General features: G+C 41.1%; 1 protein-coding gene across 8 annotated transcripts in view; it reads left to right on the forward strand.

The window, feature by feature from the left end:
- The window catches only part of celf3a (cugbp, Elav-like family member 3a), a 36,977-nt gene that overhangs the window by 6,368 nt on the left and 9,034 nt on the right, over positions 1–21,575 (forward strand). For 3 of the 8 annotated variants that reach the window (XM_026299661.2, XM_026299664.2, XM_026299663.2), the window contains exons 1-7: positions 1,851–2,218; positions 4,837–5,006; positions 5,125–5,168; positions 7,758–8,343; positions 9,166–9,318; positions 11,029–11,111; positions 19,964–20,012. In XM_026299661.2, the coding sequence (XP_026155446.1) occupies positions 9,174–9,318; positions 11,029–11,111; positions 19,964–20,012 (277 nt within the window). In that variant the 5' untranslated portion in view covers positions 1,851–2,218; positions 4,837–5,006; positions 5,125–5,168; positions 7,758–8,343; positions 9,166–9,173. Of the gene's footprint in view, positions 1–119; positions 2,219–4,836; positions 5,089–5,124; positions 5,281–7,757; positions 8,344–8,693; positions 8,722–9,165; positions 9,319–11,028; positions 11,112–19,910; positions 20,013–21,575 lie in introns of those variants that run through there. The other 5 variants (XM_026299662.2, XR_003295227.1, XR_003295226.1 and 2 more) reach the window with 5 other exon arrangements.

Raw genomic sequence — 21,575 nt, forward strand, 5'->3', positions numbered from 1 at the left:
TCCTCTGCTTAGTTTGAAAACCAAAACTTTATTCTATAACATGAATCAATTTTATATCAGACATTATATAAGTGGTGTATGGTTAAATAAATGTTTACGTTCTTCCTTTCTTCTCTTAGGCATCACTTCTCTTCTGAGCAGCCCAGCTGCAAATGTCTCCTCAGATTCCTGCAGTACAGCCAAGATGTCTCCCGCTTCCTCATCCACATCTGCATCAGCAGTACCCTCTCAGAGCCTGTTCCTCTCCTCTGTTGCATCTGTGCCTTCTTCACTCAGCTCTAGTGTAACCCAGAGCACAAGCTCCCAAGCCCCCATTCAGACTTCCAACCCAGCCTCTGCCCTGGTCCAGGCTCTACATAAAGACATGGATTTGGCAACAGAACCAGACCCATCCTTATCTTCTAAGAGTTTAGAGTCTAAAATCCACAGCTTCCTGCAGGGAAACCCTGCTTTCAGTGCATTTGATCTGGGTTTTTCTACGAACCGAGTGCTGGGAGGGGATAACCTCAACCCAGTAGTTGGCACAGATACCCAGGATGGGACACCAGTACGAGATGAGGGTGGCAGCACCCCAACTCAAGATGAGATCATGGATAAACCTGTGGGGCTTCCACTCACTTCCAACACAAATCAGTCATCTTTTGGAGAAACTGTTAAAACAGCTCTTATTGCACACCAGAATAGCACTCAGCAGAACCCCAGCGACCCTCAGCAGCAAGCTCACTTGCAGCCAGGTGCAGCTCAGAATGGGCAGGTCTTTCAGCCGCTCCCATATGGCACACAGGACATGTCAGAACATGGGATTACTGCACCTGTTGCATATTACCAGCAGGTCCCTGTACAAACAGGAGGGCCAATGCCTGGAGAAAGACCCTCAGGCAGTGCCAGTAGTACACAGGCAGCTGAAGGCTTTCAGGGGATGAGTGAAAGGGGCTGGTATAGCAATGCCTACCCAGAGGGCAGCTCTCAGCAACCCAGAGGCTTCAGTGTGACGGCTCCTGGGGCGGCTGGAGAAATAAAGACAACAGGGCTTTATCCATATGAAACAGAGCAAACTCAGGAACCTCAGGAATTGGCCTCCCAGCAGCTTGCCACCACATCTCCTGGTTTCTTCAGAAGTGCCCTCCCTCCTGTTCCAACTTTACCTCCGCCTCCTCGTGGCTTTGATGCCCCTCCATCGACTAGCGGTACAATAATTCCCCAGACTCAGCAGCCCATTCCTCATGCAAAAACTGTTGTGGGGATTGAGACCCGAGTCGACAGTGTCATCAGTGGGATGGTGGTGCATGACCATCAACACAAGTCCATGTTTCATGCAGGTGATCCACTGTATGAACACAACCAACCTCACCCTTTTCACCCTGATGATTTACACCCTCACCCACAAGACTTACATTACCGGGACAACCTCAAGCAGTACCCTGACGAGTTCCACCACCGTGACTCCCCTTTTTTCCACGATGACCCTTACCACCACCCAGAGGAGCCATATTACCGGCCAGGCAACCCTAGACACAGCTACCCCAGGGGTCGAGGGCGTCTCACTCCCCCCCTCTCACCCTCAGAAGACCCTTATTACGCTCATGAATATAAGCAACACAGCCCCGTTCCTCCACACTACACTCCCAGGAGACCACCTCCTCATCATGAAATCCTTCATCTTGGTTTACGACCTCCACACCGTCCTCCCCACCCAGCACATCATCCACTCCCCAGGGGCCCCCCACGTCCCCCTTTTCCTCGGTTCCACAGCCCCGATCTAAGGTTAAGAGGCAAACATCCAGGTCCAAGAGGAGCAGGAATTGCAGGTCCCATGTTCCCTCCAAAAAGACCCTTTCTACCCCCACGATACTGACCTCAGAAGGTAGCTGTGTGCCCTCGAAGTCACCGTGGATGTCATGAAGTCAGGGACATGACTTACAGACTGTTGACTCGCTTAGTGTTGAGGTCCATGCCCTGTTATGGGAAGCCTCTGAAAATGTGACATGGAAAATGAGGATGGATAAAAGTGCAGATGCTGAGATGGGAATGAGAAGGTTATACTGAAGATGAGCTAATTCAGAGCTGCCAGAAATAAAGTGACAATTGGGGACAAACAAGGATTGTTTAGAAGGCTGAGGAGCACAAGAGACAACTTGAAGAGGGAAAAAAGAAAGTGGAGGCTCTGAGAGGGCTGCTGAACTGAAGAATGAAGACGGAAGATTAAAGAAAATAAGAGGTGGATATATATATAATTCACTCTTTGCTCCGCTATGAAGCAATTCATTAAATATGAAATTCAGTTAGATATAGGTCAATGTGTGTGCACGCGATCAAATGTATTTCACGGTCCCAGGCCGATCCTCAATCTTTTTCCTACATGAATCCGAAGAAAGTTATTTGTGCTAAGAGTAAGAAAAGAATATAGGTAGTGCAATGTTTCTGCTGTTATTTAGTTTCTCTGTGCAGTTTTGACTGCTTCTCTTCGGCATCAGTAATATCCCAGCAGCTTTTGGTAAAACATCAATTTCAAATTCACTTTGAGTGTAGAACAGAAGAGAGTGTGTTCATAGAATTTGTTCCTTTACAAAACACGTTGGAATATTTAGGGAAATTATTTTTCATTGTTCCAAATTCAGTTATTATATTTATGAAACAATGATTTCTCCATAAGTCCGTCATCTAATTTTCGCGATAGTTTTACGCCTCGTTATTTTTCAAGGAGAGCGTCACAAGTCTAATCATAAGGAGAGAGAGTTGAGTTCTGTTTTTTTCAGCCTCCACTACCGGACTGAGAAGAAGTGATTTTTGGAGAGGATGAAGATTTTCGTCTTCACTTTCGTTTTACTTGTACTGACTAATAAAAATCTCAGTTTAAAAAAATGTGTTGTTTTTTTTTTTTGTTTGTTTTGTTTTCTATGACCCCTGGACTGTTTTTACCACAGCGATAAACTACACGTCCTGATTTATACTGAGCTCATCAAAACTAGAACCTTATTCTTTCGGTCATCATACTAGACAGTAATTATTATCGATTAATGACAGTAAGTTTAATGATCGAAAAATAAATTTGTATAAAGATACAGTCAACACTAGTTTTCTACTAGTCCTAAAATGAGTTACAGTTACTCCCTAGAGGAAAAATTTCTGTTAACACACTAATGGAAATAGGGTGAAGCCCTTCAACTGAAATAGAAGCTAGTAGAACAAAATGCTTTGTTTTGTTTTGTTTTTTGTAGGGTCCTGCCGTTTCTAAGGAATAGTGAGGCAGCAGACTTAACATTCTTTAAAAAGAAAATGATTTCTGCTCAAATTACGCTTTTAAACTAATGTCACGCAAGATGCAAACCTACAATTAAATGTCCAAACATACTTAACCTGTGTGTTCATCCCTGTTGGTTAATATTTTATTCACCATTTCATAACAGCTTTAATGTGTTGTTGGGCTTTTTCAGGCCAGTTAACTGAGCTCACTTCTTCACTTACAGAAGACAGATGAGTCTTCTGTTACAGTCTTTTCATTCTTTGCTTTCCCAGCACTAGTTATTACTAGAAAACCAGCAGGAGGGTACAGGTGTCAAATCGATCTGGAAACGAATAGATTTGCACAAGTAGCCGCTGAGTTTAACTACGTCTTATATTTTTTATTGGATTGTACTTTGCTTAACTTAATCTCCGCTGATTACACAGATAACACAGGACTAAAGTTAGGCTCTTCTTTCTGAAAGTTTTTTTTTTCTTTTTTTTTCTACTTTTTAAAATTTAGAACCCAACTTTACCTACAAGCCGCTAACAAATATATCAGATCTGTGGATTTAATTAATTCCTGACCCGGGAGGAAACGTTCATGTCCATTTGGTCAAACTTAAAATCCGTCTCCACGTCAGTTTTCCGGTTTTCTGTGCTGACAAACGCATTTCCACGTTTGAGACCCCCACAGATATTCCTGCTTCCTAAAGGGAGGAGGGGAATGTGAGGGGCCACTAAGTGCTTCAATGTGAGCACAAGACTGGTTGTCTTATTACAAAAGAATTAAAGTGCAATACTTGAACTAAGTTGCGATTCTGCGGACAGAGCTAAATGAAAACTGTTTACTAACTTTTAAACTACTGGTTTAAAAAGTAACTGTTTATTGATCTTATTTTTCCTAGAATGAGTTTGTTTAAACATTTAATCTTAGTGTACTTAAACCTGTTGGTATAGAGAAGAAATAAACAATCATTTTAACTGGTACATTAAACGCAACGCATGGATGTGCGTCTTACGTGTATGTAAACGCGTTGATCTGGATGAGCCTCGGTTAGAACAGGCTTTATTAAGACTTATCAGGTCTCCACGTAGGAACATGTCTGTTGATTTTTAACCAGATCGAGACAGTTTTGTCATTGTGCGCATGCGATTTAGCAGAAACGCGATGTTAGATGAAATGAAGGTAAAGAAACAGAGGAGTGTATTTTTGCGGAGTTTCTGTAGAGTAGTAAGGGAAGCAGAGAAATAAGACGTGGACTTTTAAATAGCGCAGTGAGCTCAGGTGAGCCAGCCGTCGCCAGGTGTCAGTAGAGCTTTCCAGGAGCACTCTCACCTCTCAGTTTACTTGGCTCCTCATAGCACTAAAACATAAAAAACAAGGTTTGCTTTTTACCTTCTAAACGTTTTCATAGTTATCAGAGAGATGGTGCAGTTTATTTCACCAAAACTACTGAAATGCGTCACAATAATTCGTATTTTTCCTTTTTTAAATTCATCCTGAGTGAAAAATGATGGTTTTGAATTCTCTGCTTGCACAAATCTTCTCTCCCATAGATTTTAACCTGTCTCCTGTTTCATCCTACCCCTCCTCCCTGTTTCCATCCTCAGGGATCTGAAGCCACACTTTGATGTGTCTGATGTGATGGCAACCATTCCCATATGTTAACTGCTGGAAGTGGAGGGGGCGATGCTGTGGTGGCTCTCTTTGAAACCCGCACCCCTCTCAGTGATGGCTCTTCATGTTCTGACATGAAGGCTGTGCACTGGAGCAAAGCTGAGTAAGTTCAGTGCTTCACAAACCGAGTACCGAGTACCACCTACAGTAAATACAAACAATCCATGCAGGCAGGGAGAAACTAAGATGTTGAAACTGTTTCTGTCTTTGTGTGTCTTGAGGGGACTCAGAGGAGAGCAGGGAGGGTGGACAGAGACCCCTGTCAGTAAGTACAGCCAGGAGTATTACACACACACCACTTTCCCCACCATGTATCCACACATTTAATATGTAAAATGTCCATTAAATAAACGTGTTTTGGGGAAATAAAGTATTGTTGGAAAAAAAATGTGACAATTCTTATCTTTCATGTAATCCAATTTGTTTTTTAAGGTGATTTTCTGAAGATAGAAACAACAGGAGTTGAATCCTCACACACTAATAACCATTTCCAGCTGCTCGAGTTTAGATCAGGCTCTTTGTGCAGAACATTTCACTGTTCTAGCAAAACTTTCTTCCATTGATTTAGAGCCAGGAACATAGCAAGGTGCATTTATTATTCCTTTGTACTTTACATGAGTATTTACATTTCATAACAAATGTTTAAGTATTGTACTTTTTATTTCACTACGTGTTTAACAGCTGTGGTTACTTCACCATTTTTCAAAGACCATCTCCTTGTGGAGTCTTTAACTCAGCGCTAACATCATATTTTAATTAAAAGTGGGAAAAATGAGCAGTGCAGTAAAATGTTCCTTTAACTGAAATCAATTGTTTGGCGTATTTTTCTAAAATCATGCTTCATTTTTTTTTTTGTGACAGTTCTATAGTAGCCTACTATAAAGTATGTTTTTTAACAGAGGACTTTTATTTGTAATGGTGAATTTTTAAATACATACTTTTACTGAAGCAAAGGATCTTATCTCATTACTATTTAAGGCACAAATGAAATTTAATTCCCAGATAGTATATTTTGTCTCTAAGCATAGCAGCACCATGAATAACTGTGTATTACATGTTTGCAGGTCGTCACCAGATGTCGTTGTTGGTTACACTCTGAAATAATAGTAGTAGCCTACCATCCATTGTGAATATGACACAAATCACGTTTTCTAAACGCAGTTACGAGTATCATCCATTTACACCCGATCAAAGGCAAATGAGCCGAGTCCTCCTGCGCTATGGGCTTATACTGGGGTTTATACTGGGGTTGAAGGCAGATTGGATTTAGTGACTGATGGCAGATGGCAGTCTTAACATTGGAGACAAGCGGATGAGATATTCTGCTGTGGAAAACGAAGGCATTTCTGGTGTGGTCACAGGGGGCTCCGTGCCCAGGGGTTTGTTGTGTTTTTAAATAAACGCTATAATGTTCCTGTCATTGTTTGAGCCAAACAAGCCCAAATCGTGACTGCTTTGAAGTGTGGCCGTGTGCGCATGTCGGGTGTGTGCAGCCTGCTGTCATGTGGGCTCATTGTTTACATGCTGTTGAGATTTCGTAGAGGGCGTGTGCATGTGTTTACTGTGAATATACGGTCCCTGCATTGACGAAAACACGCATGGAAATCGTGTCTTTTCCCACACTTGTGTTAGCACTGTAGTCCTGAGACTGTTTCAGAGTTGAGACCCATTTCAGGACCATGGCGAGCTCCACGGCGAGAACAAAAGGCGGATTTGCATCGCTTGATGTTAGGGCCCGTCTGCTTTTTAAACGTCTAAATGAAAAACGAAAAATATGAGCAGCCTCCTCTTGCTCTTGTTACAGCTCCAGCTTTTATCTGGCCTTTGCTTTTCAGGAAATAGGCGTCTCTAACATTTTATTACCTAATGTCTAACATTACTTAACAGACAGCTTTTCTCTGTGTTGATGTGGGTGTACGTGGCAGTCATTTAAAACGGTGGATCCATTCTCTGTGTACTGAACTTCAACACACTGAAAGAGGAGACGTAACATATTGATCCTTAATATTTTTTTATTTTATTTATTTGGACCATGCTTTTCTGTGTGGAATTCTTCCCTGTCCTTGTGCGGTACATGCACTGGTTTTCAGACGTTGAATGATTTGTGACAGTACTGGTGTGAATTTGAGTTTTTTTGTTTTTTTTTCTAGAGAAAGTATATAGTTTGTGGACAGACTAATGTATGGCAGGATTTTAGTTTTTGATATTGGTGCATCATCCCCAGTCGGATGAGTTGAAGTGATCATTTCATTAATTTTCTTATTAAAACAAACTTTATCAACAACTATTTTGGTAACAATATGATTGATAATGAAATGTAAATTCACCAGTTGTCTGCTGTATTAAATTGAATATATTTGGGGTTTGGAAAAGTGGTTAAACAAGACACAGTATGGACATATCAGTCTGGGCTTTGGGGAAATGTAAAGGGCAATTCTGTTTTCTTTTCTGACACTTTATATATCAAACAATCGACTAATATGAAAATAAATGTTACTTGCAGACCTAAATGCCACTAACGGTTGCAGCTGGATGCAATTTGGGACAACCATGTAACCGGAGAGACAAATGGAAAACTAAAGTAATTGTCCATCCAAGAACATTTTTTTAATATGGAAACATCTGAAGTCATGGAACAATAGTCCAATGAGGAGCTTGATCACACATGGGATTTAGAAGCAGCTTTGGTGATCAGAAAGAAAATCAGTAAAGCAAAACCTAACCCTTAATGTGTTAATCTTTTCTGACGAATGATAAAAAATGCTCCAACCTGCAGGATCAAAACATGTCTGTCTTTCACACACTGGCTTTTTATTTTCATCTCCTCTTCCTCCGGCCTGCCCGGCTGTCACAGGGCTGGTAGTTTAGTGACGGTCCCTGGCGGCAGACATCACGGCTCGTACAGCCCAGGGGAGGGATGGAGCTGAGATGGACGGGGAGGGAGACACCGGCTTACGACGTCAAAGGAGTGCAGACACACACACACTCACTCATACACACACACAAACACACACACACACACACACATAGAGAGAGGAGAGGACAACCAAGCAGACTGCCAATTCCCCACGGTCTACAGAAGGAAGCCTCAACATTAATTTAACTAAATACTCCTCATTCAGTCAAAGCAGTGAGCGGTTTGTTTATTTTTCTATCTGATTTATTTGGGAACAAATTACGGCGTATTTGTCAGGAAAAGAGCAGGGGGGGGGGCAACAAGCAGATCTAGAAAATCACGCTCATGCCGAGTAAAGGACCGTCGCTGGATGTTACTTGTGCTTTTTTCAGGGGGGGTACAGGCCTAACTTGTTACAGGATTCACAGGAGCTCTCACACACAAATGAACTGAATAATTAAGATTTAACAACTACATAACAGCGAGGGGAAGAAGAAAGGCATCCATTGAATCCGCCGATTCTTTGCTACGAGCAGCACCACAGGTATGTTTTATTTTATCTCTTTGTTTTGTGTGTGTGTTTTTGGTCAAATTGTAAAATCAGGTCATTGTTGTCACCCACGTCTTGACAAAGAGAGCGCAGGTCTCCAGCTGTGTTGACAGACACGCACTGTCATGTTTCTGTGAGGGCTTGAAAATAAGCGACACTATAGCGAATCCAGTTTGTGTTTACTCTCATTTACTACGTCGAGTGTTTTTGCAATATATTTCTGTTTTATGTTGGCGTACGGAAAATATGTTGTACCTGTGACTCATGCCTATTGATTCCAAATGTTCATGTATTATCATCTCATTTTCTGAAATATCTTTTATTTGCATTTTATCGTAATAAAGGTGAAAGAGCAGCTTCAGCTGGATACAGGTCCCTCAGAAATAAAACTGTAAAACTATTTCTATAGAACATATAGAATGATTTCTGATTTCTGTGTCTGGTGGTCAACAGTGACTTCATAGTGGCTTTAGGTGACTTAATAAGCATTTTCTTTCAGTACAATATTCTTCTATATAGCAAACGTAATGTTTTTTATATGGTTTACTCTGAGTACTTACGTGTATTACTGTGATATCTGTCTTTTTATGCTTCTGTAATTTACTAGAGGATAAGAACCTCCATATTTCATGAGGATGTAGCAACTATTTTTTCACCCTCCCATTCTTGCTCCCATCTGCACCTCCATCCCCAGCCTTGCGTTTGCACCTCCTGTGCAGTGTGAATTTAAGCCTGCAGGCTCCTGTCTGCTCCTCCTGACCGCCTCCACTCTCTGTGTGTGTGTGTGTGTGTGTGTGTGTTATTATTTCTCCCCAGACTTCTCAATGAAGGAGCCTGATGCAATCAAGCTCTTCATCGGGCAGATACCCCGAAACCTGGAGGAAAAGGACCTAAAGCCCATCTTCGAGCAGTTTGGCAAGATCTATGAGTTGACAGTGATTAAGGACAAATACACAGGGATGCACAAAGGTACAGTAACTTCTGTTTGATAAGCTTTTTTTCAGGGAGCCCATTACTGGGGGAAATGTTGCTGATTTATTCTCTGTTGTGGTAGTTTAGAGATGAGAATAACAAGTGTATTAGCAGCTGCTTTGAAATGTCTAGTTTTAATGGAATATACCGTAAATATTAGTGAGGTTAAACTGTTCCTCATTTAGCTGTTGTTCTTCAGGAGCCTCTTTGAGGACCCTGGTGAGCCTAATGATCCAATATACTATTGATCTGAAGAGGAAATCTGATCCACAGTTGGTGAAAAGTTTGTTTCCTTTGCCTAACTTGGATGAGACACACTAAATGCATTGAAGTTGAACCAACATACGTCCATTTATCTCTCTGAAAAATGATTTCTTTGAAGTCAAGCAAAACCATTTTAGCAGATCATATAAAGCACAGTATTGTATTTTCACACTACCATCTGCCATGCTGTGCAAGCTGCTCATCAAGAGCCATTTGAATTTAATGTCCTGATTGAGGACGAGAGAGAGAGAGGCAGACTTTTCTACCACCAACCCTTGGATTAATGGCCAACCCACTCTTGAACATTAGTCTACTGCATGCACTCTTACTGTGGAGCCAACTAACTGTGTTACATCAGTGCAAATGTGGAACCAGTAACATTGGCACACATAAATTGGGAGTTATGTTGATGAGACCACCTGGTGCACGCTGGGAGATTAAAAATCTCACACTACCAGAAAAATCAATAATTTAAGGCTCCTGGATTTATAAAGAATATATTATATATTCATAGAATGAATTGCATTATAATACTTGTCGTGTGAAATGTTGCACAGAGCTCTCAATTTTTCAATTTTTATCATTAGCAGAAAGGTGCTGTTGTTTGATTAAAATCAGTCAATCAATCAGCCTATAATTGGCTTCATATGGTGATATCAATCAGCCTGAAATAGCAAGTGCCACATGTTACTGTACATCATGGGGCGAGCAGACTTCTCATATTTTTGGAAGAAAATTTTCAACACATTCAAAATCCTGTTTGACAGATGGACATAAGCTAGTAAACTGATCTCAGCTAAACAATGATCCCCACTGTCACTTCTAATGCAAATCTGAGCCCAGAAAACAAAGGCTTTTATAAATCCACATTAACCATCAATCATTCAGGAGACGTATAGGCCAGGTGGTATCAGTCCTCTAACATCTATAACACCTATTCTGCATACATTTACATATTCATGATTTGTGGGATCCCTAAAGGTTAATGAAGACCTTTCTATTCTATTATGTGGGACTGCATACATTTTACTTGAACAGCGTGATATTAAATACTCATTCAGCCTGCTTGTATCTGAACGGTCTCTAGGTATTATGGTTTAGTAATCCCACAGATCAGCAGTGCTACTGGGAAAACAATTTACAGACAGTTGTGCGTAGTTTTTGTATTATTCTTTGCCTCTTTCATGCAGATATGATTGTATATTAATGATGGCCAGATGAAGTGTAAGAATTTATAGAAAATAAACACATGCCGACCCCCAGTTGTTAAATTAAACCAAAGCATATATATCAAATGCACAGTAATGGGTCTGCCTACAGGCCTTCAGGGGCAAAAGGCCAATAAGGATTAACCTACAGTAGCGTAGCACTGTCAGGCATATGACTCTGACATTAAAAATACATGTAGTTTGTTGATTTTCTAATATTTATCTTCCTCCCTAGGATGTGCCTTCCTGACATACTGTGCACGTGAGTCTGCCCTGAAAGCCCAGAATGCATTGCATGAGCAGAAGACACTACCGGGGGTGAGTGTGCTGTTGTCTGTTCGAGTTCTCAGTGGTGTATGAAGAGAGCATTATAACTGGCATGCTAGGCTATCTGAACACAGACACACGTGGACACACAGAAAAATTAACCAGGTTTGACATGCAGATCCAACTTCCCCCTTTAGCTGATATGTTCCAATAAAGGTCAGAGGCTGCTCTCCCTCTAATGTTTCATATGTGATGCATCCAGACATATCCATCCAGTTAAGGCATGAATCATCTTGCTACATGTCACGGGTCGGATAAGACAGCTATGAGGCTTGCTGCTAGAGAGACTTTGCCACTTCAGATTCTCTCTGATGTTTCTCTTTGTGTCTCTGTGTCTCTCTCTCCCCCTCCTCTCCTCTTCTTCTATCCATCTCTCCCTCTGAATTCTAATCAAAGTTAAACCTAGCTTTATTAGCATAGCCAGGCAGCAGGTGTGCTGCCAAATGACATTTTCAGAGCTAAATATGACATGACAGCCGCGTCTCTATAATAACCGACTATATGAGAGACAAGGCGACAAGGCAAGGAATTACTGAGACAGAGTGTGCTCCCAGACTTGCTGCTGCTTCCTCTTTTTACTAACAAGGCTTTACCCCTGTTTCCTTTTGGTTATTTTTGTTGAAATCTACATCATTCACTTCTTTTTTTTTTCTTTTTCCTCTCCTGAATGTAAGCTCATGACCATAGTTTTTGAGGGAAGAGTGAGGAAGTAGATAAACAGTACAGGGCTGCAAATAACTATTATTTGCATTATGACAATATTAACCTTGCAATGTTTTTTGAATGGCCAATTAATTGGCAACTCTGATGGTAAAAAACAAAGAAATTATATGTATTATCATATAATACTAAGAAAGTCAGCAAATATTCACATTTTAGGAGATGGAACAACTTGTTATGGGGAATTTCTTCACTTAAAAACTATATAAATATGTTGATTAACTAAATAGTCAATAGAAAGAATGTTTATCAGTAGCTATTTTGGTGATTGATTAATGGTTTGTGTTTATTTTTAAGCAAACACACAAAATGTTCTCTGGTTTTGAGTTTTCAAAATGTGAATTTGCTGCTTTACTTCATCCAGTTTGATAGTAAATTTAATGTATTTGGGTTTATTTTTTTTTTATGAAAATGACTAGTAGCTGAAGCCCTCAAACAAAATCTAACCAGCAAATATTTGGATTTCTTTGATAAATTATATGAACATGTACTTTATTATTAAAATAGCTGCCTCTACATTTTCAGTCGGTAATTGTTTCAGGGCCTCGCTTTCAGCTGAATATTAATTTTCGGACACTGGTAGTGGTAGGCAGGGAGTAACTGTGGGACGTAGACACAGTTTGAAAAAGCAGGCTGGTATTAGGGTGGCAACAGAAGAAATCCCATTGTTAGCGTGACAGTAGCGTGACCTTCCTGACCTCTCGTTGGGGATCAGCAGGGCCCAATGCCACATGGCTAAAGCCCTCTCTCCCCTGTGTTTGTACCCGAGCGGCTCTTCTCCTCACAACCTCTTACCTCTAAGCCGTGTGGAACACGCCAAACCCTCCTGTGTTATCACAATCCTTCCCTGCCCTCCCCCCTTCCATTTCCAAAGGAGGAAAAAAAAAAAAAAAAAAAGACAAAAACCATCTTATTAGCTCCATACACGCCCACACGGACAAGAACTGCTGCCCACCACTGCTACCAGCTGTGGTGTAATTGTCATCTAATTGCACCTGCACTGTCAAAGAATAATTAACTTTGGCATCTCATGGCCGGTGCAATACAAAAGAAATAACATGAAAGCAATTATAGGACTGAGAGGAGAGAGCTCAAATGAAAGCACACCTGAACGTAGAGAAAGCTGATGGATGTCATTAACACTCAGCACTCCTTTTTTTTTTTTTTTTTTTTACATTTCTCTTCTCTGGAAAGTAAGAATCGACATCACTGAATTTTTTTTCTTCTTGCTATTTTACTGACCTTTTTATTCCTGACAACAATGAAAAAGAAGAAAGAAGGTTTGAGCAAGAAAGAAATAAGTCAGGCAGGGGTGAACAGATGGTTGTATCGGAGTGGCACCAGGCCTTGTGTTTAATTTCAGGTGAGAGAGTCCATCTGTGAGTGAGAGGGGGAAGATGAGTGTCAAAAGCACATTCAGCTGAAAGTGAGGTAAGAAAGTGAGACAGTGGTAGAGTTGGGAAAGTAAGGGGGGAAAAAAGACAGGTGGTGTAAAACAGATTCAGTGTGGAAATGTAGGATGGAAAGACAAAAAAGTCCCTCCTGAGCCGTACTCTCATTCTGTCCTGCTTGGATATCTTGTACTCTTGTCCCCTCTGTTCTTTATCGCTTTATCTCTGTACTGTCGCAGGCTGTTCTGTCCACCTTGGCTCAGAGAGAAAATAACATCCGGTTGTACCACATTAAAACAACCTGCTCTACACAGCCACCAATCCAAACATGAACTCATATTTCACCAACCTTAAATATAAATACATATACAGTATATATAAGAAAATGGTTGTCATGTTGCTGTTTGCTATAAAAGGTAAATCAAACTGCAGTGACTGGACATCATCAACAATAAATGAATCAGCACTGCAGCTTCCAGAGGTACATGTTTTCTGGCTTTCTTAGGCGTCTATGATAGTAAACAGAATATGTTTCAAATTGATGTTTCACTGGGAATTTGTAATGGCTTTTTTACACTACATTCTGAGATTCCAGAGACCACACTATAAATTGATTAATTGAAAAACAAAATAAATAGATTATGAGCTGATGATGAGAACGAGCTAACCTAGCTTAGCATATAAAGATGGAAAGGAGGGGAAACAGCTTTTTATGCTAAGCTAAGCTACGTTCATACTGTCTTTAGCTCCATATTTAGGGAATAGACTTGGGAGTGGTATCAATCTTCTCATCTAACTCTTGGCTCAAAAGCAAATTAGTGCATTTCCCAAAGTGTCAAACTTTTACTTTAATCAATAAGGAAAGAATTGTTAGTTCCCTCCCTAAAGCCTATATTTGTTTCAGTGGAGACACAATATATTTCCCCTCACGACCATTCACTTACTAGAATTAATATTTGCAACAATGCCTCACTGTTAATTTCATATTCAATAATTATTTAATAGTGTGAGTGTGCCCAACTGAGAAAGTAGCTGTGTGTGTTTGGTGTGTATCTGCGTGTGCAGCGGGGGAAGGGAGGGCAGGTGTTCGCACTAACACAGTTTAATGAAGGATGTGTGCTTTTGTGCGTCTGTATGTAACTGTCTGTTTGTGTAGGTGAGCGTTTGTTTCCGTGGAGAGTACACAGCCGAAGATATGGATGGATGGGTTGAAGTTGCTGGGTTTATTATGAGCTCCTCTCAGGTTTCGTCATTCACTATCTGCAGTATGCATGAGAGTAAAATCTGTGCTGCGAGGCCTTCTGAGTTTAAGCTGCCCATACGAAAGGAAAGAGTCTTCTTTGAGTGGAACATCTGACTAAGCCTGACATTTACTCAGCCATAAGGAGTCAGACAGTGGGGTTTTATCAATAGTCTGAAATAAATGCATATGTTAAATATAGACCAGGCTTTTTACGCAGATTATGGGATAGGAAGTTGTAGCGTAATTTGTGCCCTTGTTTGAGCAATTTTCTGCTGTAGACACATATAGGCCAAAAATGGTTGTGGGGCGATTTTAACACTCTAGCTGTTAGCATTGTAGGCTTATTCAGTCTGTGCATTCAGTCTCCTTTTTTTTTTTTATAGTAAACTGGCATTTAATATGTGACAAGGCCAAAAATATGACAAAAACACATATTAGTTGCTCATTTGGTTCATTGGAGCCCTAAAAACATCCTGTCATCATCTGCTATGTGAACATGAACATGTAACCTGCTAACATGACACTGATGATGATAGGCAGATTAAATGTGCTCATTTAATGGATCTATCTGGAGTTAAGTGTGCATTCACGTGTCGGTTCATTTACATATGCATGCATGTCAACGCTTGAAGGGGATGATGCAAGACTTGCGGGTACTGGCTGGCAACAAAAAAAGAGCCCGTTCTCTGTACGTCACTCTGGGGCGACTGTAATGATGAATGCAGATTGGATTTGCAGAGGTGGTAAATGGGTGTGAATTTGAGAGAAACTGGATAAATGGAGGGGGGGGGGGGGGGGGGGCAATAAGGAAGGATTGGGGGGGGGGAGGAGGAAATAAATTAAAGTTTGACATAATGAACAGTGGGTGGCAGTAAGGGTGGAGGGGGTTGAAGGTTCATTGAGGCAGTGTGTTTATCAGCTTAAATACAGACATCTGTTACTGGGAAATGGTGTGTTACTGGGGGTTGGTGTGTGTGTGTGTGTGTGTGTGTGTGTGTGTGTGTGTGTGTGTGTGTGCATCAAAGGTGAACGCAAGTGAAAGGGGGCTGTTGGCACAAAACTCATTAGGCTCTTTGAACTCTTGCATGCATATACACACTGCACTACGGTGGACTGTTGTGTAATATATGCCAGAATTTTAAAAAGTAAAAAAAAAAAGGAAAAGTAGGACATGGACCCTATCTGTAACACACACACACAGAAATCTGTCCGTGATTCAGTGATTCAGTTCTTTTCCTCCTCTGCTCCACTGAGTTGAGTCAAACAACACTTGACATGAATATTTAACAGTCAGAAGAGACAAAACAATTGAGAGTCAACTCAAGTGTTGTTAGAAATTTACTCTTTGTTATTCAGTTTCTCCACTTTGAAGGATTTTTTGTTGGCTGTCTGACAAAACAGCTGAATGTCAGCTTCGAGAGCTGTCAGCTTCGTCTAGATGCTGGACAGACTAGTGAACCCTGTACAACAACACTGAGGAGCAGCTTTGACACTGAAGACTAATCATTGATTAAATATTGAACTTTACAAGCAGTGTGCTGTCAGTCTCTTTGAGTTTGATTGATTTAGTGACTAGCTAAATTCAGGAGATGAGTTTCTTTCTGCTTTATGTGTCTGTTCATCCATGTGTGTTTTTGCGCGCATCTGTGTGTGCATCCACGTGTGGAAGCATTAACAGACTCTACTAGTGAACCTCTGCTTTTTTGTCCCTACCTCTGTTGCTTTGTTCCAACTCTTTGTGTGAGCTCACAGTGATCTGTGTCTGTTAATCTCCTTTTTTTTAAGGGTCTGTTTGTGTGTGTGTGTGTGTGTGTGTGAATATACTAATTTCCACCTGTGCTGCTTCTTTTCACACGGGTGAATTCACAAGTGGGTCCCAGCATAAGTGCATTTGCGTCGAGGAGGTGGATGGAGGAGCAAAGGGAGCAAAAGCGGCAGAAGAACAGAACAGGGAGGAGAGGGAGGGGAGGGGGAGGGGGAGGCGGGAGGTGGCAGGTTGATTACGGTCGCAGGTCTCGTTGCCTGGAGACGGCGGGGACAAGAGATGCCAGGTTGCTAGGCAACCTGCACGATGCAATGGCCAGCACTGTGTGATGGAGCGGAGGGGAGGCAAAGACAGAAAATTGTCTTTGTGCCCCCCCTTTTTACTACCTCCCCCTCCCCCTCCCCAAACTCTGCCTCCCTGCTGCAAATGTTCTTGAAGGAGCAGTGGAGATGGTCTCTGCTGATATATTTACCATTCACAGTGGCTGCTTTTCCAGGGGAACAAGCTAAATGGATTTAAATTTAAGAGAAAACAAGTGACAGAAATGTGTCAGCCTCACACAGCAGCTGCTTGCTATAAAGACAATATATAATATAATACAATATAACAACATTGGCTGTGTTGAGCTGAGAGCACAGAGATTATCATCTCTTCTGCGGGTCATAACATAAAGGCGAAAAGAAAAATACAATCATCAATATTCTTTGCTCACTCCGACTGTAAACGATCCTCTATCCAAAGCACATTTATGTTGCAGTAGATGAAAATGCATTTACACTGAGCCACTCCTCTGCACGTATGGACATTGATGGAATGGGAGGTCAGGCATTATGGTGAAGGGGTCGAGCTGTGATTTGATTGGATAATCTATGGATTTAATATCTCATAATCCTAGCAAAATCCCCTGCGGCATCACAGAGTGAAAAGATTAAGTATGTGTAGATGTGTGCTCATGTTGCTGTGACCGACAGGAGCAGGCGGCGTGTGGCTAGGAATAATGTATGTGTGTTTAGTCAGGGGATGATTGTATATAATGTGTGTGTTTGGAGACGGAGCTCAGGGGAAGAAAAAAAAAATCAAACAGCAAAACACAATAGTAAAATGGGCTGTTGATCAGGCAGGTTTTGTCTGTGTGTTGTCTGTGCGCAGTATGGGACTGTTTTTGTAAACAAGCCTAAGAGAGAAAGGGGAGGGGAGCAACAGGAGGCGGAGAGGAGAGAGCAAATTACTGTAAAGTGTGTGTTAGTGGTTTAGGCTTAGAGGGAGATATTTTTCTGCCTGCTTTTGCATCTGCTCTGAACGCAGCGCCAACATTCAACAGGCACGAACGCTCCTTAAATCATCCTTTTCCCCCCTTTTGTTCTGTGTCTTCCTTCCTCTCCTTGGCTCCCCCCCTTCCCGCAATCTAATCCAGCTATCTCTCGACCTAGAAGCAGCCTTTGTCCTCCTCATTTGTTTTTCAGCCGTCTCTTCCGTGTGTCATTCAGGGCATTCTTGTTTACCTGATGTGGGGTTCTCATCACCAGGGTTGTCATGACGACGGCCATGTGAGCGCGGTCTTCGTCAGAGCAGCGGGGCCGGTTGCCGTGCTGATCTGAAGGGGCACAGCCTTGATGGTCTCCACTTCTCACTGTTTTCCCTCTTGTATATTGTAATTCCAATCTCCTGAGCCATCTGCTGTGCGTCTCCTTATCAGCACTACCACGGCCTTCACTGTTTGTCTTCCTGCACTGAAATATGGGCCATGGGATTTTTTACAGGCATCATTCAAACATGTGATCAATCAAAGATGTCACATTAAACTACTGCCACAAGGCTGAGGCATCAGCTTTGCTTCCTTACCCCAGATGTGGTTTGGGAATGGGAAAAAGAATAAATGTGGCATTAAGCAAGACAGACTGAAAGAAATGTCTGAACATGATCAACAAAAACCACAGGCCCGACAGTTAACATTTTTTTTCAATTAAAACATAAAAAAACAAACTTAAAAAACATAAAGAATAGGAGAGAGTGTATTTGAAATTCTGTCTATAGTTGGCATGTACTAATATGCACAGTTAGATAAAAGTAAATAATAAATGAAAGTGAATGAAACAAGATAAAGAATGAGAATAAAACAAAGCAAAGTTTCATATTTAATACAGTTTTAATCTCATCTTTGGCAACAAAAGAGTATTGAATTTTAAGTTACACAGTAAATAGATAATATTCTGCTGTAGTACATTTTATTTTATTTTGCAAAGCTTGCTGCACTGTTCTTGTTGTGCTTGGTAAGTGCACAAATAGCATAAGAAGCGATTGCTATCATGGTAAACACTGGATAAGAGACAATGAATGTTCAGCCATTTGTTCAATATCAGTAAATAATGTTTGAGTGCTTTTGTACAACACCAACATTCAGGCCCAGTCAGGATAATACTGTCAGTGCAACCAAAAAATTTGACATCTGTTTTATCCGTGCTGCTGGTTCAGCAGGGTAGCAGCGTGGACATGACAGTATTTGTGCATGCTGGTCCTGGCGACACAACGCACCCGTAGCACAGATCAATAGTGTCTCCTGGTGACTGATCACAGCGGATCAATCAGTGACACAGGATCAGTGACTGGCTGAAATGTCACCAGCTCCATAATTAAGACCTTCATTAAGCCACAGTTAACAGAGTGTCACTCTGTTGCTCTCACCTCGACTCCTCACCAACATCACCCTCCTCCTCCTCGCCTTTCTCCCTGTCTCACACACACACACACACACACACACACACACACACACATACACATATTCCCTCCCAGTCCCAGCTTTCTCTCCTCTCCTGTTCATTCTTTCATTCAATTGCTCTTTTCACTGTTTTCATGCTCTGTACGTTTGAAAGACAAGGCACTGGGCACTGATGTGTGCACATTTCCATATAATGGTTTTGTTAGTGGGGGGGACAACTGTGGGGAAGTAAAGGGAAAAAGGCATTTCACAGCTTCTCTTTTGATCAATTATGAAAAGGTTGGTTAGTCCTTCTCAATGTCGTCTGTCCTCTACTTTTTCTTCGTCATTCTTTTATTCTTTTCTTTTAAGTTGTTCCTTACTAATCATATTGTATACTGTTGTCCTTCTCTGCCTCTCTATCAGGCTCAGAATCTCTCACTGTTCTGATGCTGCATGCTCCTGTAATCCAGATTAGCTGGCGAGTGTTCTTAATCTTATCACTTCCCCAATCCCACGTGGTTGTGTGCTTTTCCTGGGTTTGTGTGATAGGGGGAGAAGGAATGATGGACGGTGGGATTAGAGCAGATTCTGAGACACTCAGAGAGGAGGCGGGGAGAGAGAGACCGTAACACTGTAAATGTAATATCACACGTCAGCGTCAGCCGTGTTCTGCTGGAGTAGACTTGGCAAAAAAAAAGGAAAAGAGGGAAATTAGTGTGGGTAACACAGGAGGTTGGCGCACAGGCTAAATTTACAAGCATCCATACATGCAAGTACGTCACCGTCACGTCACATCCCAGCAATAATAGATGGTTTACATGATGTCTGTACATATGACTGTCATCTTTTTGACAATAGCCACATTTTTTGATTAAGTGCCAGGGTAAAATTTCAACTGCTGCCAATTATTTTAAGCATTTTGACATATGAATTCCTTTCATCTTGTTATGTGTTCCCTTGTGCTCATGTTCAGCATCCGTGTCCTATATTTAAACTGACTGTGCTGTGTGGCCTCTGTCTTTCCAGATGAACCGTCCAATCCAAGTGAAGCCGGCTGACAGCGAGAGCAGAGGAGGTAAGAGACACCTGTTCCCATCCAGACACACAGCACCTGTTCAAACAACAGCACCTTCACAGTGTACACCGTCAAAAATGGTGAAAGAATACAAGCAATTCTTAAGAATGTGCCGACAATGTCTCAATGAGGAAAACACCAAAATAAAGACAGTAAGACATTTTATTAAAAAAAAAAATGTCTAAAAAGAATCAACTGCAACAATTTGCATATAAAACATTCACAATTTTATCGTCCTTCTAGTGGATTATTGAAACCATGATTTCAAGATTTTAATATTAGATTAAATTGCCTGTTAAACTACTGTGTGCTACACAGCTGGGTTTGTAGATTTTACCACTAAAGATCAGTCACTCACCCAATCAGTTAAGTTTCACTCACTTCTCGATATGTGTGACCACAGTTATACATTTAAGGTGATTTAAATAATTATGTTTTTGTATGTTTTCACTCATTTACTAAAACTTGTATATACTATAAACTTTTTCTAACAAATACTATAGTTTTATTGGTTTCACTAAAGTATAACTGTTACTTGTATGAGAAAGTTTATATATTTGTCATAATGGAGTTGAAGGATGTTTTTCTCAGACCAAAGCTATAGCTGATATCTGAGTTGATAGCATCTAAAAAATGATCAGATGCTCATTTTTTATTTCATCTCTGGTTTCTAACTGGCCTTTTGTAAGGATGGCATTTTGACAGCAGGAAAAGTACAAGTGTATGATAAACAGCTTCAGTTTCTGGGTCCTGGTATTTTGCCTCCTGGCTCACTGTCACACTGACATGTCTTAACAGAGCCATCATTAATGTTTTCAGGAGCACACATGCTTTTCTTACTGTGACAGGTTAAAATGTGAAAATGGGCTATTGATGATCCACTTTCCCTAACATGTAATCAGTCACCTAATCAGTCCATTTTCTCCAAATGTTCTTTCTTTGAATATACATTTTCCTGTAGTTATTATCAAAGACAGGCAGTCATTTTGGCTCTTTTCCTGCAGTTCATTCACATGTAATATACATTTTTAGTGACTTGTTTGCAAAGGCCTTTCAGCCTTTGTTTGCTGGTGGAAAAGCTCAGATTTTTGAGTCTTACATGTTGGCTGTCAAACAACAGCTTTTTATATAACTTGTGATCTCACTGCTTTTCTGCAAGTTGGCACCATGTTAACACACGATACAGGCGGACGAATCGAACTACATGTTCAAATGCAATCTCATGTAACATTACATGTTCACAGTGACTGGTTCTGAATCACCGGCTGTGATGGGTGAATATTATACTATACTAAAATGAATGGGGAAAGGAATAGCAGCCTGGATGGTAGAAAATAAAACAAAGGTTGCGGTTGATAAACCTGTGATGTCTTTTGGGAAATAGCGTGCAGGAATGTAACATGTATGTGATTTGTAATGGATGGGCTAAAACATGCAGAAACACTGGCCTGATCCTTCACAGACGGGGACAGACGGAGCAGCTTCTCTGACAACACAGAGGGTGACAAACATTTGAGTCACCACCAGATGCTGTTTGTGTGTTGTGATTGTTCGCAGTACTGC

Source organism: Mastacembelus armatus, chromosome 11, assembly GCF_900324485.2.
Source record: "Mastacembelus armatus chromosome 11, fMasArm1.2, whole genome shotgun sequence".
Classification (NCBI taxonomy): domain Eukaryota; kingdom Metazoa; phylum Chordata; class Actinopteri; order Synbranchiformes; family Mastacembelidae; genus Mastacembelus; species Mastacembelus armatus.